A 20,000-nucleotide genomic window follows, 5' to 3' on the forward strand; every position below is an offset into this window, starting at 1 on the left:
CTCTCTCTCTCTCTTTCTATATATGCGGAAAAAAATATTTCTTTGGATTTATTAACATTTCCTTAATTGAAACATGTGTCCTTTGGAATAGAACTAACAAACGAATGTTTGATTCAGCAAGATTGTTTAGTAATTAATTTTCTCAAACAATAAATATCTCTACGTCAAATAACATATTTCTTTTATATCTTTTATATCTTCATCCAAACACATTACAGTGATTATCACAAGTAATAAAGCATTTGAAAGAAATAACACTGTATGTTAGGAAAATATTAGAGAACTGTATGTTAGGAAAATATTAGAGAACTTCTTTTTCTTGTTTCAGTGGAACAATATTTAGTATATAGTGAAATAAAATTTTCTTATCGATAACCAAACCAACATGGTTTACTTTAATGAGACAACGACATTTTCTTTCAAACAAAATGATATTTGATATTAAACTGTGTTATTTATATTAAACAAACCCAAATCAAACAAACACGTATATTAGATGCAAAGAAACTTTTTTCTCTATCTATCTGTCTATCTATCTATCTATCTATCTTTTATCTGTCTATCTCGCGCTCGTGGTTTAGCGGACTCGAATGCACTTAAAACGTATGCTCGCTCGCACGCACACAGGGCAGTGAACGGGATAGTTTTTCAGCGTTGCTCGGTCGCGATATTAATGAGCTCATCCTGCGAGCAACGGTCGCGTCTTTACGACGGCTTCTCCTTCGACTTTCGACATGATTTCACGAATGGCCCGGAAATTCCGTCATTATCATATTGCCTCGTTACCTCGTTATATTGCGACTCTCCTCTCTCCTAAGTGGCTACCTACAGGATTTTGCAAAGAGAGACCGAGCTCTCTCAGACCTCACAGACTCGCCTTTGAGCGCGCAGCACTGATTCGTGGATTAAAGGCCTTTGCACGATTGTATGGGAGATCCGTGAGAGGTTCGACATTTTGTCGCAATTTAGCAACTCGAGACGCGCATGATCGCGCCTTGTTGCGTTTTCGTTCGCGAAATTGACCACGGCGCCTCTCGGTTTGCGCGATGAACGGCACGAGCGAAACTCGTAAAGTCGGATCATCCCCCTGATTCAGTGTCGCTTTTTTATTTATTGATTCTCATTTATTACTCTTAGGCGCCTTAAGTAACGAGCGTTTCGAACGTTTATTTGTTATCGTTCCATAAGAGATGCGAGAGACCCGCGCGTCTCACACTGCCGATACCGCCGATACGAGAGCACAGCGGGGAGCGGATAATAACGCCTGCGGTGTGTTTTCGGTAAAAGCAGCAGTTTATGCCGAAACTGCGCCAGACCCGGGATCACAAGTGCCCGCGGGATAATCCGTCCGTGTTAGACAACGACGAGGCACGGCGAAACGTTATACGGTAGTAACGTTAGTAAGCGGTATTACGTTGCTCGGTCGAAATCGGATAACTAGTTTGAGAAAGCGCGTGCATCCCGCACAACCGTAAACGTAGGATATCACCGGCGAAAATCATCGTTTCGTACGCGCTGCCGCCGTAAGCGCACGGCATAGCCACGGTGATGTCGCGAACGACGAAGACGCGCATCGTTTGGCACTTTAAGCGCCGCTCCACAATAGGTATTTTAAGCCTTAAGAAACTGACACAGTTGATTATTCTTCCCATACTCGACCGTCATTCAATTGTGCGCCAATTTCTTAAGGCTTAAAATCCCTATTGTCGATCGACACTAATGTATCGACAGCCCTTTACGGCGCGCGCACCGCTCGCGAAACTTCGATAAATCGCGCGTTCTTCTGTGATCGACAGATCAACACGCCATGACTGGGAGCGGGAGCGACAACAGGGATTCTCACCACACTTTCATCGAGCGACCGAGATCCTCGTGCGAAATGCCTAGAGTGCCTGGGATTAAGTACGTACTCTTAAGTGTGATACAAACGAAATTGCTGATCGTCAACCCCCCTCCGCACGCGCGTATTCGCGAAATTATTCCCCATCTTAGCGAACGGTCCTTCTCGAGATATGCTCGCTGGAAGTAGCGTAGCTTCAAAGTGGTGTTTCGCGTTTCTCGTAACTTCACTCGCGCTCCGTCGTTCAGTCGCGATTTACCTCCCGTCGATCGATTCGGTATCGGCGGATTTTCGCGGCACGCGCGATGAAAGTCACGGTCGATCGGTCGCGCCGAGTTAATCGGCATCGCGAAATTCTCTGTTCCAGCATATATCCCAGCTCGCAACCACCCGGACAACAAATACCGATAGGCAACAATACGGGATCGTTGCCCGACTTGAGCAACGTGCACTTCCCGTCACCCATTCACACTCCTCTGGATCAGGAGGATCACTCGAGTAGTACGCCGTTCAGCAACGTAAGTTGTACGATCCGCAATCATCTGTGTCTCATCTATATATTTTATATACATACATACATATATATATATATATATATATATATATATCTTTAAGATTTTCTCCTTTCCTCTCTCGATCTTATTCACACGCACTTCTCGCGAGGCTGCACGCGTTCTTCCGAGCGAATTTTATCGCTTTTACGGTGACGTTTCTTCTTTTATCTTTCCGTGTAACGTACACGATATTTGGAGGAATTCGTCTGTGTGAATGGAAGTAACGCCCGAAAACGGCGATATGCCGAACATGTTTCGTGCGTTTTTACAGAATCGCACATATACAAAATATAACTAAAATAAAGGGACAAATTCCGTATCAAAACACGGAAAAAAATTTATATCACCATATATCCGCAAATCCACTGTTACTGAGATACAGGTCAATACAACGTTTATTAATGCAAAATGAAAAAAAAGGGTAATATTACTTATTACTATTTTCAATTTTTAATTACAACAAATGTTCAAAGTATTCTCCATTTAACTCAATACATGTATAGACACGTCGAATCAGAGACTCTCGTACCTTTTTAAAGATCCGTGTGCCGAGATTATTGTAAAGCCGAATGATTCATGTTCGAACTATTTGCACAAGGAAATAATCACAGATCAAATAAATAGATAGAGGGTCGACAAGCAATCGCTTGTAAATAGTAAATTTCATTATTAAAACGTTAGTTCGAGTTGTATCTCAGTAGCAGTGGGTCTGCGGATATATTATTTTATTATCATCATCTTTATTGAGTACACAACAGTAAAATAAAATATGTCACATCGGATCATATGTATCGACATGAATATTTTTTTCATGTTTTGACGCGAGGAACTCGTTCCCGAAGTTTGTCTCCTTATTTATTTACATTCTGTATATAAGATAAACATATAAAATGTATTGTGTTGGCCCATGTCGACAGACACGTTCCTCCGAGCGAGTTTTCACGTGTCGAACACGGTGAAATGTGTTTTCGGTTATTGCTCGCGAACGTACGATCGCTACTAGGTTCTATAAATAAGCAGTACGGATTACTAATTGCGATTCAACGCGGTTGATTTAATCCATCCTGTCTATACACCGTGGAGACCTCGACGCCTTATCAATTAAACTTTCGACGTGCGATACCTGTCCGCGGCTCCGAAACATTCCTTTTTTTAATCCACTATAAACTCGACGAGCGGAAACGCGACTTTGAATTATGGTGCTCAGTAGCAGATTTCCTAACGAACCAGTATCTCGTTTCGGCCATAATTAAGAGTTGCGAGTGTTTAGCATAATTTTTTCATCCTCTCTCGTGTAATATATTTATGAAACTGGAAGATAATCCCCGAGGAAAATTTACGGTATAATTAATAGCCGTATAAATAATACGAGCAGAATTTTAATGTCCACGTATTACGGTCTACACACACACACACACACACACACACATACATCTTTCTCTTTTCCGCGCAAAAAGTGGCCCTTCGACGATATCGATATTGAGCAATTTGTTTGTATTAAACAGAGTGAAATCGGTTAACTAACTTAACGTTCCGCAGCCGCCAAACGAAAGGATATCCGATTAGAGAATTTAAAAAGCAGATGTCGATATCGAAATGGTTCTCGTTCCGCGTCGCGTTTCCGCGTGGTCGTTCTCTTTTTCGACGATCGTTCACTCCTCCTGTTCGTTTTCCCCCTCGCTGCCTCTCCCTTTTTCCTCCCTTTTTTTTCCTTTTTTTTCCCGTCCTCCCCCGCTCATACGGATTTATACGGAATCGCCAAGTTATGCATCGTGCGGAAGTTTTAGACAAGTAGGATTTACTGCTGGAAGCGGGAATCTCTTTTTGAAATGATCGAACCGCTGGTGTATTCCAGAGTCCTCAAACGAGCAGTCCCACAAACCTGTCGCCGACCAGCTTGGCACAAGCTGGTAGGCTGTCCTTTTCACAGGATCCGTCAAGCGTCCAAGTAAATATCCTCGCGCCCCCATATTATTAGAAATTACTATAGATCTCACCTATTGTCATAGAGTGTAGCGGATTTTTAATTTCGAGCGACACGAAGTTGCGTTTTTCCCTTTAAGGATTTCTCCGCCTAGCTTAAGGAGCTGTCGGCGCGCGAGCACACCATCTGCGCCTTCTTCTGCTTTTTTTTCGTCCTTCTTTTTTCTTTCAGACTTTCGTTTTTGCGGACTCAGACAGTAACTCGTAGACCTCGATTAAAAACCGCTGCTGTAGGATGTTGCAGAGCGTGCGAAATATCCGAGAATAAGTCGGATCGATTTGTGCCGTATCCTTCTCGGGGATACCCGTTCCCCCGAAAATTTCTTGCCAGATATGCGTACCTCGGCTGAACTTGATATTAAATCTGTCTCGCGTGTTGTAATCGCACAATATCGATATCGCTTGGATATTTTGCATGTGTTTGATGGCGGAACCTACGGAATCGAGGAGAAATCGCGCCGCTCGCGGTTCTAAATCCGGTAAAATTGAAAGAGATACAGAGTGCTTTTGCGACAGTAACATTGTTACGAAAATACACACGGTGAAGAACCGAGGAGAATATTTTCGTACGTCTCTCTCTCTCTCTCTCTCTCTCTCTCTCTCTCTCTCTCTCTCTCTCGTTCTCTTTCGTCGATTCTATTTGAATAGCCATTGTTTTAAAAGGTACGAACACACTTGAATTATTGATTAACGTACGCGCCGTGAGAAGTGAAAAGAAACGGTTACACACACATTTACATACATACGGCGGACAGTTGGAATAATTGATCGACGACAATCGTTACCTCGGTTCCGTCGAGCGAGTTTGTTTGTTGGAGGATGTGACTTTAGGATGCAACGATTGCATGAGACGAATATTCTTTGTGCTTCTCTGTGCTTTCTTACATGTTAGAACGTTTCGATTATTAGAGTAGCGCTAGAATCTCTAAGAGATATTGCGGCTGCTTTCTCAGAGTAAAAAATGATACAAGTGGAACGTTTATTTGACGAAGAGCTAACGATACAGATAGCGGCGCTGAGGAGAAATTCAAATTCCGCACTCCCCCGACGTTCACCAGTCACGTATTGGCACTTGTTTGCAAGAAGATGCGAATCACGTATCACGCAAACCTCGAAGAATTTTTTCCGCGGTAATTCACGCATGTACAATAATCGGATCGCTTGGTCGTGCTAATTCACCGAAGAACACCATTGCCTTAACCGAAGAAGGAGGGATCGAAGTATCCTCTGTGCGAAGTATTCGGCATGCCTTTCTCTTCATTGTGCGCGAACACGCTAATTTCATCGTAGCTCTGAACTTTGAGTTCTTCCATTTCTTTTTTTCCTCCTCCCCCCAGTATACAATTGTCGATGGTAAATGTAGTGTAGTGCGGAAAGATACGCGATGTGTTGCGCGCGGTTATGCAGCGTTCATGCAAGTTCGAAACGAAACTTTCGTAGCACGTCATGAAAAGCACCTGTGACCTAAATGCGTCCTGACATTATTAATACAGAATTTAATAACACATTTATCGGGGCCCGCTCGATAATTTTGATCATTATACCATGCTGGAAAAGCGGCAATTGGTGTAATCGCAGTTCGAAACGCTCGAGGTCGAAATGCCGCTGGTGCTCCGCGCGTTTTTCGATGAGGTGGCAAAAAGAAAAAAAAAAAGAAAGAAACCTACAACAACAATGCCCGTCGACTTCTCATCGCGGTTATCTCGCTCTTCGCGTTCCCGTTAATATCAGGACGCGCATGTCAGCCGAAAAGAAAGAAAAGAGAGATGAAGTGAAAGAATAGAAATTCAAAAACTCGAAACTCTTCGTATACCTGCGACTTTTATACCGGGCGTCTCTCTTAATTTTCTATTATTTTTTTATTTTTGCCTTTGTTGTAGTGGTTGTTTGTGTTTGTTATTTTGCAGAACCATTTATCAGTGCCTGTTAACTCTAGGTTTCTTCACACGTGTAAGGTTAGTAGTCACACCAGTTTCTCGCTCTCACGACGTAATAACGGTACGCTTGTGTTGTTGCTGCCTTTAACGCCGCGACGGCCGTTAACGCCGCGGCGTTTTTACTGTTTTGCTTGTTATATATAGTGTACCGAGCTTGCAGATAAAGTCGAAATACAATCAATAGTGAAAACGTGTATGTATGCTAACCGCCGTAGCGTATGTATATACGTATATATATATATAATATATATATTTATTTATATATTTATATATTTATATATCGGCAAGCCGTATATATGGTTCGCCGCGACGTTACTCGCGGACTTGAAAACGCGAAGCAGAAAAATAAAGCTGTTCCGCGTCGGGAAGCGAAACTATTGTGCAATGGTTGTTTTCTCGTAATTGTAATGATTACGTCGTAACATATGAAATCAGGCGCTGCGCAGTAATACGCTGCGCTCTGTCCCGCCGATTGAAGATCTGGAAGCCGTAGAAAAGTGGATGATCTTTTCCGAAAAGCTTCGACCAATTTGACTTTGAGTCCTTTTCAGCGATTTTACAAAATTCTTTTTTCTTTCAATTCTTCACAACGTTACCCTCTCCGATCGCCGGAAGCGCGACTCGTAAGTGCGGAGCGCGCGCGCCTTCGCGATTGAGCTTTAAACGCTCGCTCCACATTCGTCGACGGAGCGATTCAGCCGGGTCGGTCGGTCGTCGTGGCGAACCGTTTCCGCGCGAGTCCGATGCTGTAATCAACGTAGAGAATCGATTCGCGCGAGAGCCTGCCTCACGACTAGCGTCTGTCGAGTTTAGTCTCACGCGAAAACGCGTTAAAGAGGAAAACGGAAGGATGAAGGAGTGAAAAGAATATTAAGAAGACGGAGAGAAAGAAAAGCGAATGTAGCGACGACGGAGTTGATGATCGATCGTTAATAGCGATGGGTATGAAGCAGGGTGTGGCACTGGAAAACAGCACAAGTACTTCGCAACAGGATCTTCAGAGCTATCCGCAGCAACCGGCGCCGACGGCGACGTCTCACAGCCCGACCGGCCACTACATCTATCAACAACCGCACAGTCCTGTGCCGCCGCAAAGTCCAGTTAGTATCCACACAGCCACACATACACACAAACACAGAGGTATATTCGGCCGGAACGATTGGACCCGCGAAATTTCTCTCGCACACGGAGAAAAAGATTCCTTCAGATTCAGCACTTCTATTTACTTGACTAAAATTTATTTCATAGAAACAAACACGTACGAAACATTATGTTTCGAGTAAAAATGTTATCGTCACATTGAAGAAAACTCGATTATTTAACAGAAAGAACGCTATTATTTGAAATAATACCTTTTAACCGAATAAAATGTGCAAAATGAAACAAATAATTTCTCTATAAGAAAATTATCTTTCGTTTCAAATAGATTTTTTACTTAAAATAAAGATGCATATTCGTTAGAAAGTCTAACAATCGTGATTATTAATCGAAACATTAGTTTCTCTTTGGAGCCATGGCAATGATGAGATTTGTTTGGATGCGATAGGATTGATTAAATCTGAAGAAATCTTCTCAGTGCATCCGCGAAATGCTTAAAAGCGCGCACGGCCGCACAGTGTCGCTGATAGTATTGAAACGCGAGTAGCCGAGAATCGCGTGTCTCTCTGAGTACAGCCGGAGTACTCGGTGTTTCCTCGCGACCAGGCTGGACCGGCCGACGAAATTCGCGTCCACGTGTCACCACCTGTCTCTCTCGCTCGTTGACCGAGATAATCTATCGATTCTAATCGAAACAAACTCTTGCTCGGTGCGATGGTCTGTTAAATATATATATCGTGGTTGAATATTACCGCGCGGTGAGTCCTCCAGATTGTTGTCAGTGACTCTATTGTTCTACACGTGTCTCCTATCGATGCCTGTTGTGCAGAAAACGTCGCAGTCGCAGCAACAGCAGCAGCAGCAACATCAGCAGCATCAACAGTCGTCGCAGCAGCTGAACTCGTTGGGATCGTACAGATCCACGCAGTCGGTGAACAGGCCGTCGCCGCAGTCGTCACCTAGTCTAACAGTACAAGTGAGACCATCTCTCGTGTCGTAAAATATTAACACGTAACACTTGATCGGATCACTCGAAAAGTTCGGTTCGATTTTCAAGATCATTCCGGCAACAGCAGTGGACCGCAAAAATCGGCCACCTTCCACGATAGAAGATGCACCGAATACCGTCGAAACATTGGCGGAAAACCGTAGACGATGTTTACTCGGTTGATGAATAATTTGCTTCCATCGATTGCAACGAAGTCAAATCCGACCGAACTTTTGAACTTTCCTAGGGTCTCGTCTGTGACCCTATTTCGAGACTTACACTCAGAGAAATGACTTGGTAATAACGGCTAAATCTCATCAGCTAATTTCAATTTTGCTGTCATCGCTGAAAGTTAGCTGTTAATGACAAAATGCATTTGTTGCGAAGTATATCTTTAGCTGAATATATTTGCACGAGTAGCTAAGATCGGTTAGCTGTACTGAGTAAACCATATATAGATTTCCCGTATATAACGTATAACGTTTGTATTAATTAACGAAGTGATGTAGTAAGTGATTAACGAGATGAAATTCGGGTTCGAGTCCATCGGTGCTTAAGTGTATTTTTAAATACGGGTATAGCATTGAATGCAGTAAGTGGCTGAATTTCAGATAAAATTAGCATACTAACATTTTAACTCTAGAATACTACACTTGTACTATACTTATGCTGTTGTTGAAATGCCCGTCGTGTCTACATAGTGAAAAGATAGGGGTTTCGTAATTGAAGAGAGAAAAAAAACGGTCGGTTTTCCCTCTACTTACTAGCTGCTTCTTTCGTGTATATTTTCCAGCGGCTGATTCTTTCTCTGAGTGCATCGCTTAAACATCCCCTTCCGGGGCCAATATCAGAAAAGCCAATATCAGAGCGCGGCAGTTCGCGAGATTTCGCGGTGAACTTTCCCGAGTAGTAGTGTAGCAGTCGTGTTAAGGTAGGTCAGTTGACGGTGGTGATGCGGATGACGGAGCGTTGTTGGGACAATTCGGCCGTCTCAGCGCGTCTTGGATCATCCGAGAGGAGGCACTCACCGCGAAAGCTCGCGAATTTTAGCTACGATTGATACACACGTCAGCTGTCATTTGTCCGCGCAAGAAGGAGCCTCGTTCTCGCGCCGATTGTTCCTCGCGCTACGCGAATACGAATACGGGAAGTAACGCTGCTGCGGCTTCCCTGTTTCAGGGGAGCCCTTTGAGTTACAGCAATAACCCATCGGCGCCACCTAGTCCCACGGGGCATCCGGGTCCACCCAATTTAACATCCGACGCGATCGATCAGAACACTTACTTCATCAATCAGGCGCAAGCGGCGGCCCTTCAGCAGGACTTCGAGCAGTTCACAATGGTAGGCGAATTCATTCATTTTTAAGCATGCGCTATAAAGGGAATGACTTTATATATATATATATGTGTGTATATATATATATATAACACTCGAGTTCGCGCGAAAAAGAGCGGACTAATTTCCGTGCGAGCGTGTTCTTGTATTTTTGTGCGCGGATCTCCCTCAATTGAAATCAGTTTATATAGAACGACGACGAGAGACGATCGGGCCATTGAAAGTTTCACGGCGTCCGAAGTATATTAAGACCGAGCTTATTCGGGGGGAGAGGTAGCGTTTGCATTTACATCACGATCGAGTGAAAAAGCCCGCGCGAAAATGCGGAAAAAGCGGTCGCTCGAAGTTCCACCGGTGGCGTCCGCGGGAAAGGGAAGAAAAAAAGAGAGAAAGAAAACACACGGAAAGCGAGAACTCGATTTCTTCTCTCCCGGGCGCGATCCAGTCGCTGGTGCTGCTGCCGGTGCTGTGGGTTTCGCGAATTCCGCGTCCGAGAGATATTCGCCCCCTTCGATCTATTATACACGCCGCTGGCAGCGGTCCAGCGATGCGCTCTCGACATTCTTACCTTACCTCTGTCGCCGGGCAGTCTTGCCGCCTCGGGGAAGAGGAAGAAGCCCCCCCCTCGATCGTTTTCATCCTCTCTCCTCGGGGCTCGTTTCGCTTCGCGAGAACAATCGAACAGCAGTCGCGGAGAGGCGCAGCCCGAGTCTTTCTCGTGTGCTGACCGCTAGACTTCGCCGATACCTTCGCCTTTATTCCGTAATTTTTAAACGTGTACCATTAGTTCCGGTTTACAATAGGTGCTTTAAGCTCTAAGCCTGAAGAAATTGAGCAATCGCAGTCGAATATGAGGATAACAATCGACCGTGAGCCACAGTCAATTTCTTAAGGCTTAGAGCTTGAAATATTCATTGTAGACCCCGCATTGCAGGCATAACGGAAGCGTTGGAAATCTCTGCGTGGACAAAATGCATCGCAAAATAGCTGCGATTAGTGATTGACATTACAACGATATTTTCGTTAGAAGTGTTACGGAATAAGGGAGGAGGGCTGGCCTCTCCGGGTCGGCGACGGATGTGTGTACTCTCGCGCGCGGTGCTCGATACACGGCGGAGACGCACGCACGCACGTGCTGCACGTTTTACACGGCACATACTCCGCCGCGTAATTGCATTCGGGCTTCCGCAGCGAGAGAAAGAGGGTAGAGAGCGAGTGCGCGTTCCGCATGCCACCGCTGCGTTATGTTGCGCGCTCGTAACAGATACACGCGCGCGCCCACACTCTCGCCGTCTTCGACGCGTCGAAGCCGCTCGAAGGCGGCTGATATTTCTCGCGCGTAACAAATTGTTTTCGTTCTCCACCCGCCGAGACGTATCCGTGCACGTGCGCGACGCGACGATACGACACACACACACATACACATACGCACACACAGACGTGGGGAAATATAAATTCACCGGGTTCTCCCGATCTGAATTCTCTCTCGGGATGATCGAGCGATTCCGATTGTACAAACTGTGAGCGAATTATCCCTATCAATTATAATTAATGAAAAGATATCCGATCCTAATTGGCGCTCAATTTTTTTTATGCATGTCGAAGGGACTGGTAAGTATCCAATGCTGAACTGATACTTGTACTTGATAAGCGGCAGCAAGTAAGAGAAAGAGAAACGAAACAAATGCGAGACAGATGCAGACGATATTTTCACTCATCGCCGGTGCCGCGTGACGCAATTTTCGTGCGAAATATTTGACTTTTCCTCTCGTTTATTTATTTATTTATTTTTTTTTTCGTAATGCTACTCTCAGGGTTATCGTACGAGAGCCGAGATCGGTTTGGTGAATTTCAACACATATATAGTATGCGTTCCTGCCGGTCTGACCTTCGCAGTTATAATTAATGTTACGCGATGAATTATTCCGTGCGAATGATTCGTATGAATTATTCCGTCGGAGTCGTTTGGTATTCTACTCGGTTACATCGTCAAACGTCCCGTCCGTCCATTCGTTCGTTCGTTCGTTTGTTCGTTCGTTCGTTTGTTCGTTCGTTCGTTCGTTTGTTCGTTCGTTCGTTCGTTCGTTCGTTCGTCAAAAGCATCAAATTGCGATTCCCGATATTTCTCGGTTGATAACGGTACGCTTTCGAATGCGAAATTACAATCGTAATTAGCTCTCGTGTACTCGCGCCGCAAGTACGCCGAGTTTAGTAACGGAAGCGTTTTGTTAGTCGGCGACTCGGAACTCTCTCTCTCTCTCTCTTATTGAGAAGAGAGAGGTGGGGGGGGAGGCTAATGCGTTTGTCAAACACAAAACTATGTAGCTTCCTGACTTGTGTCTTAAGTCTTGCTGTTTATCTGTTGCCTGCATTCGTCAGGAGTGGCCCAAATTCGCGCAGCAGCTGATGGAACTTGGTTGCACCTGGACCACGCAGATAGAGGTGAAAAATATCGCCATTAGTTGAAACACCTTTTTTTTTTTCATTTGCAACCATTTCGGTATTTTGAGAGTGAGGTAAAAGTACCAATGCCTGAATCACGTATCAATGTCTGGACAATCGTGTTGTTTTGATTTCTAAATATAAATGTTGAAACTTTCAATGTAAAAAATACGTATATTATTCTACGCCGAAAGTTTCAACATTTACATTTAAATGCCAAGACAAGGAGAATGTCCAGAGTTAGGTATTAACGCGTCTGGCCGTTGATTACTTTTACCTTAACTCCCGATATTACGTTACGTTGTTGTGTACCCCCTCTGTTTCTCTCCTTCTTTTTTTTATCTTAAGCGTAAGGCTTGCAGCGAGGAGCGATTCTCCAAATGTCACTGAACGAACAGGCATGCGCGCGCGGGTACGCGGCTTAGAGGCAGGACATGAAGACGGTGTCGTACACACGCGATATTCGAAAGCATCTTATCTGTACTATCCGTGCTAAACGGAAGAATCTACCGTACGAGTCACGCTACACTTGTTTCGGCGAAACTGAAAAATCGGCATCGGTAAGGGGTAAAACTCGCCGCCGATCCAACAGAATGTTCTTTTCGCAATTCCGCTCTCGTAACCGAGAGGTTGGGGGGGGGGGGGCGTTGCATATGCACGCGCCGAAATGTATTCCCGTGCGTGAAGCCCGCCTCGCAGCCGAGGGAAAAATATATATCAGATCAGACGTGAAATATTTGCAGATCAAGGGAAAATATTACCTACAGCGCTGAGGTATCATATATCTACCGCGTGTGCCGCGCCGTGATGTTTAATACATAAGCCGCATCAAAGGGAAATTTTAAATGTCTCGGCTTGGCTCGATGTCGTTAGAACGCGCGAGTGAGAAAGTGCGTAGTCGTTCCGCGACTTTCGTTGCGGAAAAACGTTCACGAGTGGAGAGTGATAGAAAGAGAGAGGGAAAGAGTGTGTGTGTGTGTGTGAGAGAGAGAGGGAGAGAGAAGGAGAGAGAGAAAGGAACGCGCATGGTGGCCGGTGGTAATAATCGCAATTCGCGCGCGGCATACCTCTGATTGATAACCCGCAAGCTCCCGGAAACACGCTCGTTATTACGTATGCACATACGAAAGTTAACATCGTGCGTGCTGCGCGCTTCAGAAGGAGCCTAGCTTTATATCGCAGGGCCTTAACGATACCCTCTTTTTACTCCCTCCTGCAGTTACACGCACAAGTGGCCGTTACCGTGGCGGTTTGATATTGCACGGACGGCTAGCGCGCCATTGGCTTAATGGACGAATAGAAAAGACGATATATTTTACGGGATAAAAAGCGCTTGCTTTCCGACGGCCGACTCGGCCGCGTGAACTCTCTCCGTTCGAAATCGCTCCTTACTATCGCTGATACTGAGAATCGAGAAGAGAATTCGAAAGTATTTCTCCTCGCCTTTTTTTCCCCTTTTTTTTTTTGGAGAAGAAATCTGGGCGAAATTTGGCACGAACACGCCCACCTTCGGTCCGGAAACCTGATCGGGACGGGACAAATTCGGTCAAGCAGGAAATTTGCACGCGCGAAATAGCGAATATGTACCAGGTGTGTAAATTAATTCAGTGCTTTCGTCGTCAAAAATCAGGATTTATTTGTATAGTGAATGGTGTGCAATTTTAACTATCGAAATGATTTCCGTTATTATCGATAGTATCGGACATCATTTATCGGGCAGCTGTCGAGGAACTTGACGGTTTTGAATTACTAAAGTCATCGATTTCGAGCAACCTTTATTATTTAAAAATATGTTAGTTAAATAGTGTTACGACGAGCGAAACAGGTGACAGTCTGAAGGAACAACATACGGAGAATAAACTGGATGCTGTGCATAAAAGTAGCAATATTTCTTTTCGACGATGTTATAAAAATAGCAATATTTCTTTTCGGCGAGTTTCGCAACGCACTTTGTATCCGACAGAAAAATATACTTTCTGAGAATTACTAAGAAACGAATTCTCTTGCTGGACACCGAAAGCGTTGCGAAACTCATCGAAAAAAGTGTTGCAACTTTTATCATGCCGACTGTGCAACTTTTCCGTCCATATTAAAAATGACGTTGTCGCGAAGCAAACCATTTTCTACAAGTTGTATGACTCACTGTACTTTCGGCAAGATGATAGTGGCTTCAGCAGTATTTTTTTTTTACGAGTCGAAACGTGAGAAGAACGCACAGCGTCGAGTGTGCGCCTTATCGAAAGCAATACTCTTCGCTATTATTTTCCGATTTGATATATTGATTTCATTCTGCGATGTTCGCGCGGTGTTTTTTGCAAACCCAGATGGCAGCCCTTTAAAACCACGATTGAGCGGAAAAGCATTTCGATTCAGAACGCTCGCTACAGATGGCGCAGAACTATAAAGGCACCGAATTAATTTCGCATACCGAATGAAGCGGGAGATAAGCTTCCTCGCGTGATTCTGACGAGGCCAGAAGCGAGAAGGGGATTTCCTCGAACAAAGGTTATTAGGGGACGAACGAATCTCCGGAAATCGAAGCGCAACTAAAGCCGTAATAGATTTCGAATCGGGGAAGATGACGGGAGGGGGCGGGCGATCTTCGCGGCGCGGTGTAACGAGCGAACCGAGTGTGTGTTTACGGCTCGATCGTACTTACTTCTCTCCCTTTATACTCCTCTTTATACCCTTTATACTCCCTTTATACTCCTCTTCCGCTATTTCCCCTCCCGCGCACGGCCCGTGTGTGCCCCTCGCGGATCGTTCTATAAAAAGCATTTGGGGTGGGAGACGCGCGTTATACGCGAGATGAATCAACGTCGCGCACTTAAAGATGAATCAGATTAGACCGCAAGCAGCCTTAATCTCTCTCGCGTAGCTTTTTAATTAGTACGACCGCGTCTCTCATCTGCATCTCCCTTTCTCTTTTTCTACTTCAGATGGACACGCCGGTGCAGGCGAACACGATCGGGACGTACATCGGATCACCGAACCACACCGCGAATTTCACGCAGGTAAGAACTTATTAAACACATAAATCTCTCTCTCTCTCTCTCTATATATATATGTATATCTATCTCTATCTCGGCAGAATAATACATCAAGCGAAAATGGAAATTGCAGAGAGAGCCCGCCGTCGTCCGAACGGCGAGCGAGCGCGCGCTGTAGCGGAGTAGATCGAGAAGTTTGCAATTTTCATTATTGCGCCGGTGACCGTAAAACCATTATTTTTATCCCCTGTTCATCGAATTCCTTTGCCTCTGCCTCAGAACGACGTGATTAACGTTGGCGGCGAATTAGGCAGCGCGGATACCGGCTACTTCAGCACGAGTCCGCAAATGGCGTATCAACCGGCGACGACGACCACCACGGCTACCCAGCAGCTAACACCGCAAACGCCAAACACACCTACGATCATTCTCACAGGTAGGGAGATCAGCAGACACGTGCGGATTGCACGAGCGATGATTTCTCTAATTGCGTTTCGTGACGAGAAACCGACGACGCTAAGTATACTCGAGGTTCGCACGCCTTCCTTCCGTCCGCCTTCGAGCGGGATTTAAGAGCAGGTTTAATCTCTATTTCTATTCAATTACTTTGTCCTCGCGATAGATATATGTTTTTTTACGAGATTATGCAGTTATTTAATACGCCGTCGTGAGAAACATAGCACCGTCATCGAGAGAAACGCGCAGTATGTTTCCATCACGATGATGATGGGCATTATATGCTAATCCCGATCGTTCTATTGCAGACTTCTCTGGTGCGGACGATCTGACGAATCCGGAATTCGTCAAAGACCTCGGCACAGCGATGATGGGCGACTTCGACCCGGAGATGTTTCCGTCTGACGACGCCCTCAGGCAGGGCCTCGATCCGATCGACGTGGACGGTTTACAAATGCTCGCGGACCCTACGATGGTCATATCGGATTCCAGCGCCGAGGCCCACTTTAGGTTAGATCGCCTCTAAGGGAAGAGATTTTACTCATTTTACCGACCGACCGACAGACCCGCTGGCTAAACGCGTAGGATAAGATAAATTCTGTTCTGGTGTCGTCGCGAATTAATTCTTAAGACACCTTTGACACATGGGGTACCACTTCTTGGACACTGGCGGATTTGCAGGGCGAAAATGCGAGTCAATATGTATACTTATACATCGCAGTGTATATTTATACATATTTAGAGAAATATATATACATACATATATATAAATTTATGTACGCGCAGGATGAAGTATTCGAAATTGCCATCTAAAGTAGTTAACAAGTGTCGATTTTATGGGAAAATTTCTCAGACAAAAGTTTAATGATTTTTGGAGGGGGGCTGCGTTCTTGTCGTCTAATTTTTTTCTACGCGGAGGCGCCATAGTCACGCACAATTTCATTTTTTTAACGGGATCATTCATAGTTTTTTTAACACAAATCGATTCCTCTGTTCATTCCGCATATAAAAGTACCAGGGTAAGATCATCGGAAAGTGAATACTTTTCGAGATATTTTCCTTTTTTCTTCGGATATTTTTCAAGATAGAGAATAACTCATAAACTCATTCATTTTTCGATAACACCACTTTAACATTTTTGTACGTAGAATGACAGGTAAAATCGATCGCTGTAAGTAAGCAAACATAGAGAAACCTTGAAAGAGAAATTCATTGCATTTTGCAAATGCATCGATGCATCAATGATAATATCAGTAATCCATTTCTCTCATATTATTATATAGAAATGTGATGTTATTCTCTACACAGTGGAAAATTAGATGATAAAAATGCAGCCTCTTCAAAATCATTTAATTTACGTCTAACCAATTTTTCTGCAAGATCGATGTTTATTAAGTTATTTTAAATAGCAATTTCAAATGCCTCGCTCTGTATATATACATATACCTTGTTTAATTTGATTTGCATCGCATGGATCATAGCGGGTTTACGAAACACTTTCGTAATAATTGTCTCGCGCTCGATATGCCGTGTAATGTCTCTTTTTTTCCTGTCCTTTCTCAATCTCAACTCGTGCATCGCAACTGGATTCATCGTATATAAAAGTCAGATGTAAATAGTATACTATGTGCAGCGGGTAACCTATGTAGATAGTATACTCCGCGTACGAAATCTCCTTCTGGAAACAAGTCAGTGGTCAACGATAGTTGTTTCCCGCTCGTGATAAAAAAAAAACCCGTTATAATTGACGATTAAGTTTTACGAATCTTTATTAACCCCCTTTTTTTTATTTTACACTACTTTGTACATTGTATCATTGTATGATCTCTAAGAAGCACAAAACGAAATGTTTACTGATTTATACATGCTTTTATCATATGCAATTATAGTAAGAGATTAATATCTACCGTTTAGGAATTTAATCGTTAGAGAAAACGATCGCGCGCTCCTCGACGAGAGGAGCGCTCAAAACGCATAAAGACATAGAAGTGAGAGAGGAGGGAGATGCCTATCGGCGGTACACGCCAGCAGCAATCTAGATCGTTATGTTTCCTTTTCCTCATTACCATCCTTGCGAGTGCAGCTTACGATCGAAAAAAAAAGAATTTTTGTGGAATACATCATAGGTAGGAAATTCGCTTTACCGTTCCGTTTTGCTCGCGACATCGCGGCCGAGTTTGGTTAAAACAGGATTGTATCATTGAACGAATTTAGACTCGGCTCTTTTGGTCCTCGTCAACAATCGGATATTCCGCGAAGCGTAAAATCCGGAGATTCAACGGCGGTCACTCGGCGCGAAAGGGAACGCCCCAGGGTTTTTTTTTTATCGAGAATAATCTATCTCTCCGCATTTTCGAGTGTGCAATCCTGGTGCCGGTCAGCCATTTCTACGTACGTCTAGATCGGGCACAGTTTCGTTTCGTCATCACGCGAGATACCTTCCCGACTTCGATATATTTATTCATTCTCCGCCGAAGAAAAGTTCGAATTCAATTGTTAATTCACTTGTTCTGATTTCGCGCTGGTACAGACGCGATGGTGATAACGTGCAGAAAAATAAGGTCTCATATGCGTGTACCCTCGGCGGTTGTCAATTGTTTTTTGAAAGTAATATATATTATACTTTATATATGCATTCGGTAATCGTGCGATCGAATGTGAAAATTAAGATAAATGGATAAACTATGAAATCAAGAGAACGACGCTTATATCTATACACATCGTAAGTGGAAGTTGCCATACCTTTCTCGATAACATTTTCGAATTCCTCGTTCTAGTTGAGAATCACGCGATATAGGCGACGATTAACGTTACGGAATCAGGCTACGACATATCGAGAAGCACGACCAATTCTACCGGGAATAATAAGTTTTTCTTGAAAGACGCGTCCGGCCAGCGTAAGGTGGCGTGATAAATTGCAACAAATTTCTACGCTTGGAATTCGAATCATAAATACCACGAGAAGACTCACGCAAAATTGCGAGAAGAGCGACACGAGCAGTTACGAAACTCGCCCGGCTCGCAATTTATCGCTCTCGCGATCAATTATTCGTGAAAACGTTTATATGTGGAATGTGTAGCCTGAATCCAACGGTGCAACAACTTCAGCACACAACACACACACACACACACACACACATTCTTTCATACGCTACATCTGATAGATCGAAATCGGGACAGACGTAAACGTGAAGTAGTATAAATTCGTTATCGCTCCGATATCATTCATATCTTAGAAATATAGATCATCCCGTGTCTGTGCAAAAGAGAGTCACACAAAAGTGTCGAGGAAGTTCCGGTAAGCGCGAAGTGTAGTAACGACAGGGCGAGCATTCTGAACCACCCACCTATGCTAAAGTGGCAAGAGGATCCCCGATCATCGTTCAACGCGCATTTATCGGTCGCTCGCCAAGTTCGCACTTCGCGGCTGCGGGAGCTCCTTCGCGCGTAACCGAAAGCTCGGCGGAGAGAGTACCTCGAGAACGGAGGAGAAAATTTAACAATAATCCTTACGTATTTAAAATATGATTAATGTTGACCAAGTTGATGATGACGAACCATCGATATATTCGACCGAGTTAACGTAGTAGAATGAAAAGAAGAAAAGAATTTCTCTTCCCCGTTTGCTCTCTTTTACTGGCAAAAGTCTCGTCTCGCGAGTATAATGCGCGCAAATGAAAAACGTGCAAAGAGGTGCCAAAAAGCGCGATAGAGATATATTCGTCGTAGATTTGTAAGATCGTGCTATCGAATCATTAATCGTGCAATATAAACATATATAATATGATCGTCGGTTGTTTAACATAGGTCGTTAAACCAAGTTAAATGTTAACCAAGATCGTGACGTCAATTTGTCATTTGTCACACTTTTAATCGTGAACGAGGGGCTCGCCAAGAAGGGGATAAAGAACACGGAATTTCTCAATTGGGATCTCTCTCTCTCTCTCTCTCGCGTGCGCGCGCACGAGAAGAGAGGACGGAGACTTTTCTCCTATTATTATTGTATCTCTCGCCGACACGTCGCGTCGAACGTGCATCGCTGTCTCTCGATTGACATTTCAGGGTAACCGAAACTCGCGCGATTAAAAAGATAATGTTGCGCAACCTTCGCGCGGAGGAATTGTCGAAACGGAGCAACACACCGACAGCCGCGCGTTGCATTAATCGCTAAGCCGTTTTAAGAGAATTTTGCATCGATTCGCGAGATTTTGATCAATATACATGTCACTATTTTTCCTTTCTCGTTTTATCGATACCATCGTCGCGAAAGTAAGAAACAGCGTAACGCGTTTTGAAACAGTTTCTCTCTCTCTCTCTCTCTCTCTCTCTCTCTCTCTCTCTCTCNCTCTCTCTCTCTCTTTCCGACCGCAAAAATAC

At 44.2% G+C, this 20,000-nt stretch overlaps 1 protein-coding gene across 14 annotated transcripts in view; it reads left to right on the forward strand.

Annotated features, from left to right (window-relative positions):
* LOC106745578 (CREB-regulated transcription coactivator 1) overlaps positions 1-20,000 on the forward strand; it is a 45,384-nt gene that overhangs the window by 22,679 nt on the left and 2,705 nt on the right. For 3 of the 14 annotated variants that reach the window (XM_014621280.1, XM_014621281.1, XM_014621291.1), the window contains 11 exons: positions 1,797-1,902; positions 2,208-2,358; positions 4,250-4,342; positions 7,265-7,414; positions 8,242-8,388; positions 9,580-9,741; positions 11,341-11,346; positions 12,115-12,177; positions 15,117-15,191; positions 15,447-15,603; positions 15,932-16,133. In XM_014621280.1, coding sequence (XP_014476766.1) covers positions 1,797-1,902; positions 2,208-2,358; positions 4,250-4,342; positions 7,265-7,414; positions 8,242-8,388; positions 9,580-9,741; positions 11,341-11,346; positions 12,115-12,177; positions 15,117-15,191; positions 15,447-15,603; positions 15,932-16,133 — 1,312 coding nt within the window. Of the gene's footprint in view, positions 1-1,796; positions 1,903-2,207; positions 2,359-4,249; positions 4,343-6,284; positions 6,333-7,264; positions 7,415-8,241; positions 8,389-9,579; positions 9,742-11,340; positions 11,347-12,114; positions 12,178-15,116; positions 15,192-15,446; positions 15,604-15,931 lie in introns of all 14 variants that reach the window. The other 11 variants (XM_014621293.1, XM_014621294.1, XM_014621282.1 and 8 more) reach the window with 10 other exon arrangements.

This window comes from Dinoponera quadriceps, unplaced genomic scaffold (assembly GCF_001313825.1).
Source record: "Dinoponera quadriceps isolate SergipeBrazil2010 unplaced genomic scaffold, ASM131382v1 scaffold1476, whole genome shotgun sequence".
Classification (NCBI taxonomy): Eukaryota; Metazoa; Arthropoda; class Insecta; order Hymenoptera; family Formicidae; genus Dinoponera; species Dinoponera quadriceps.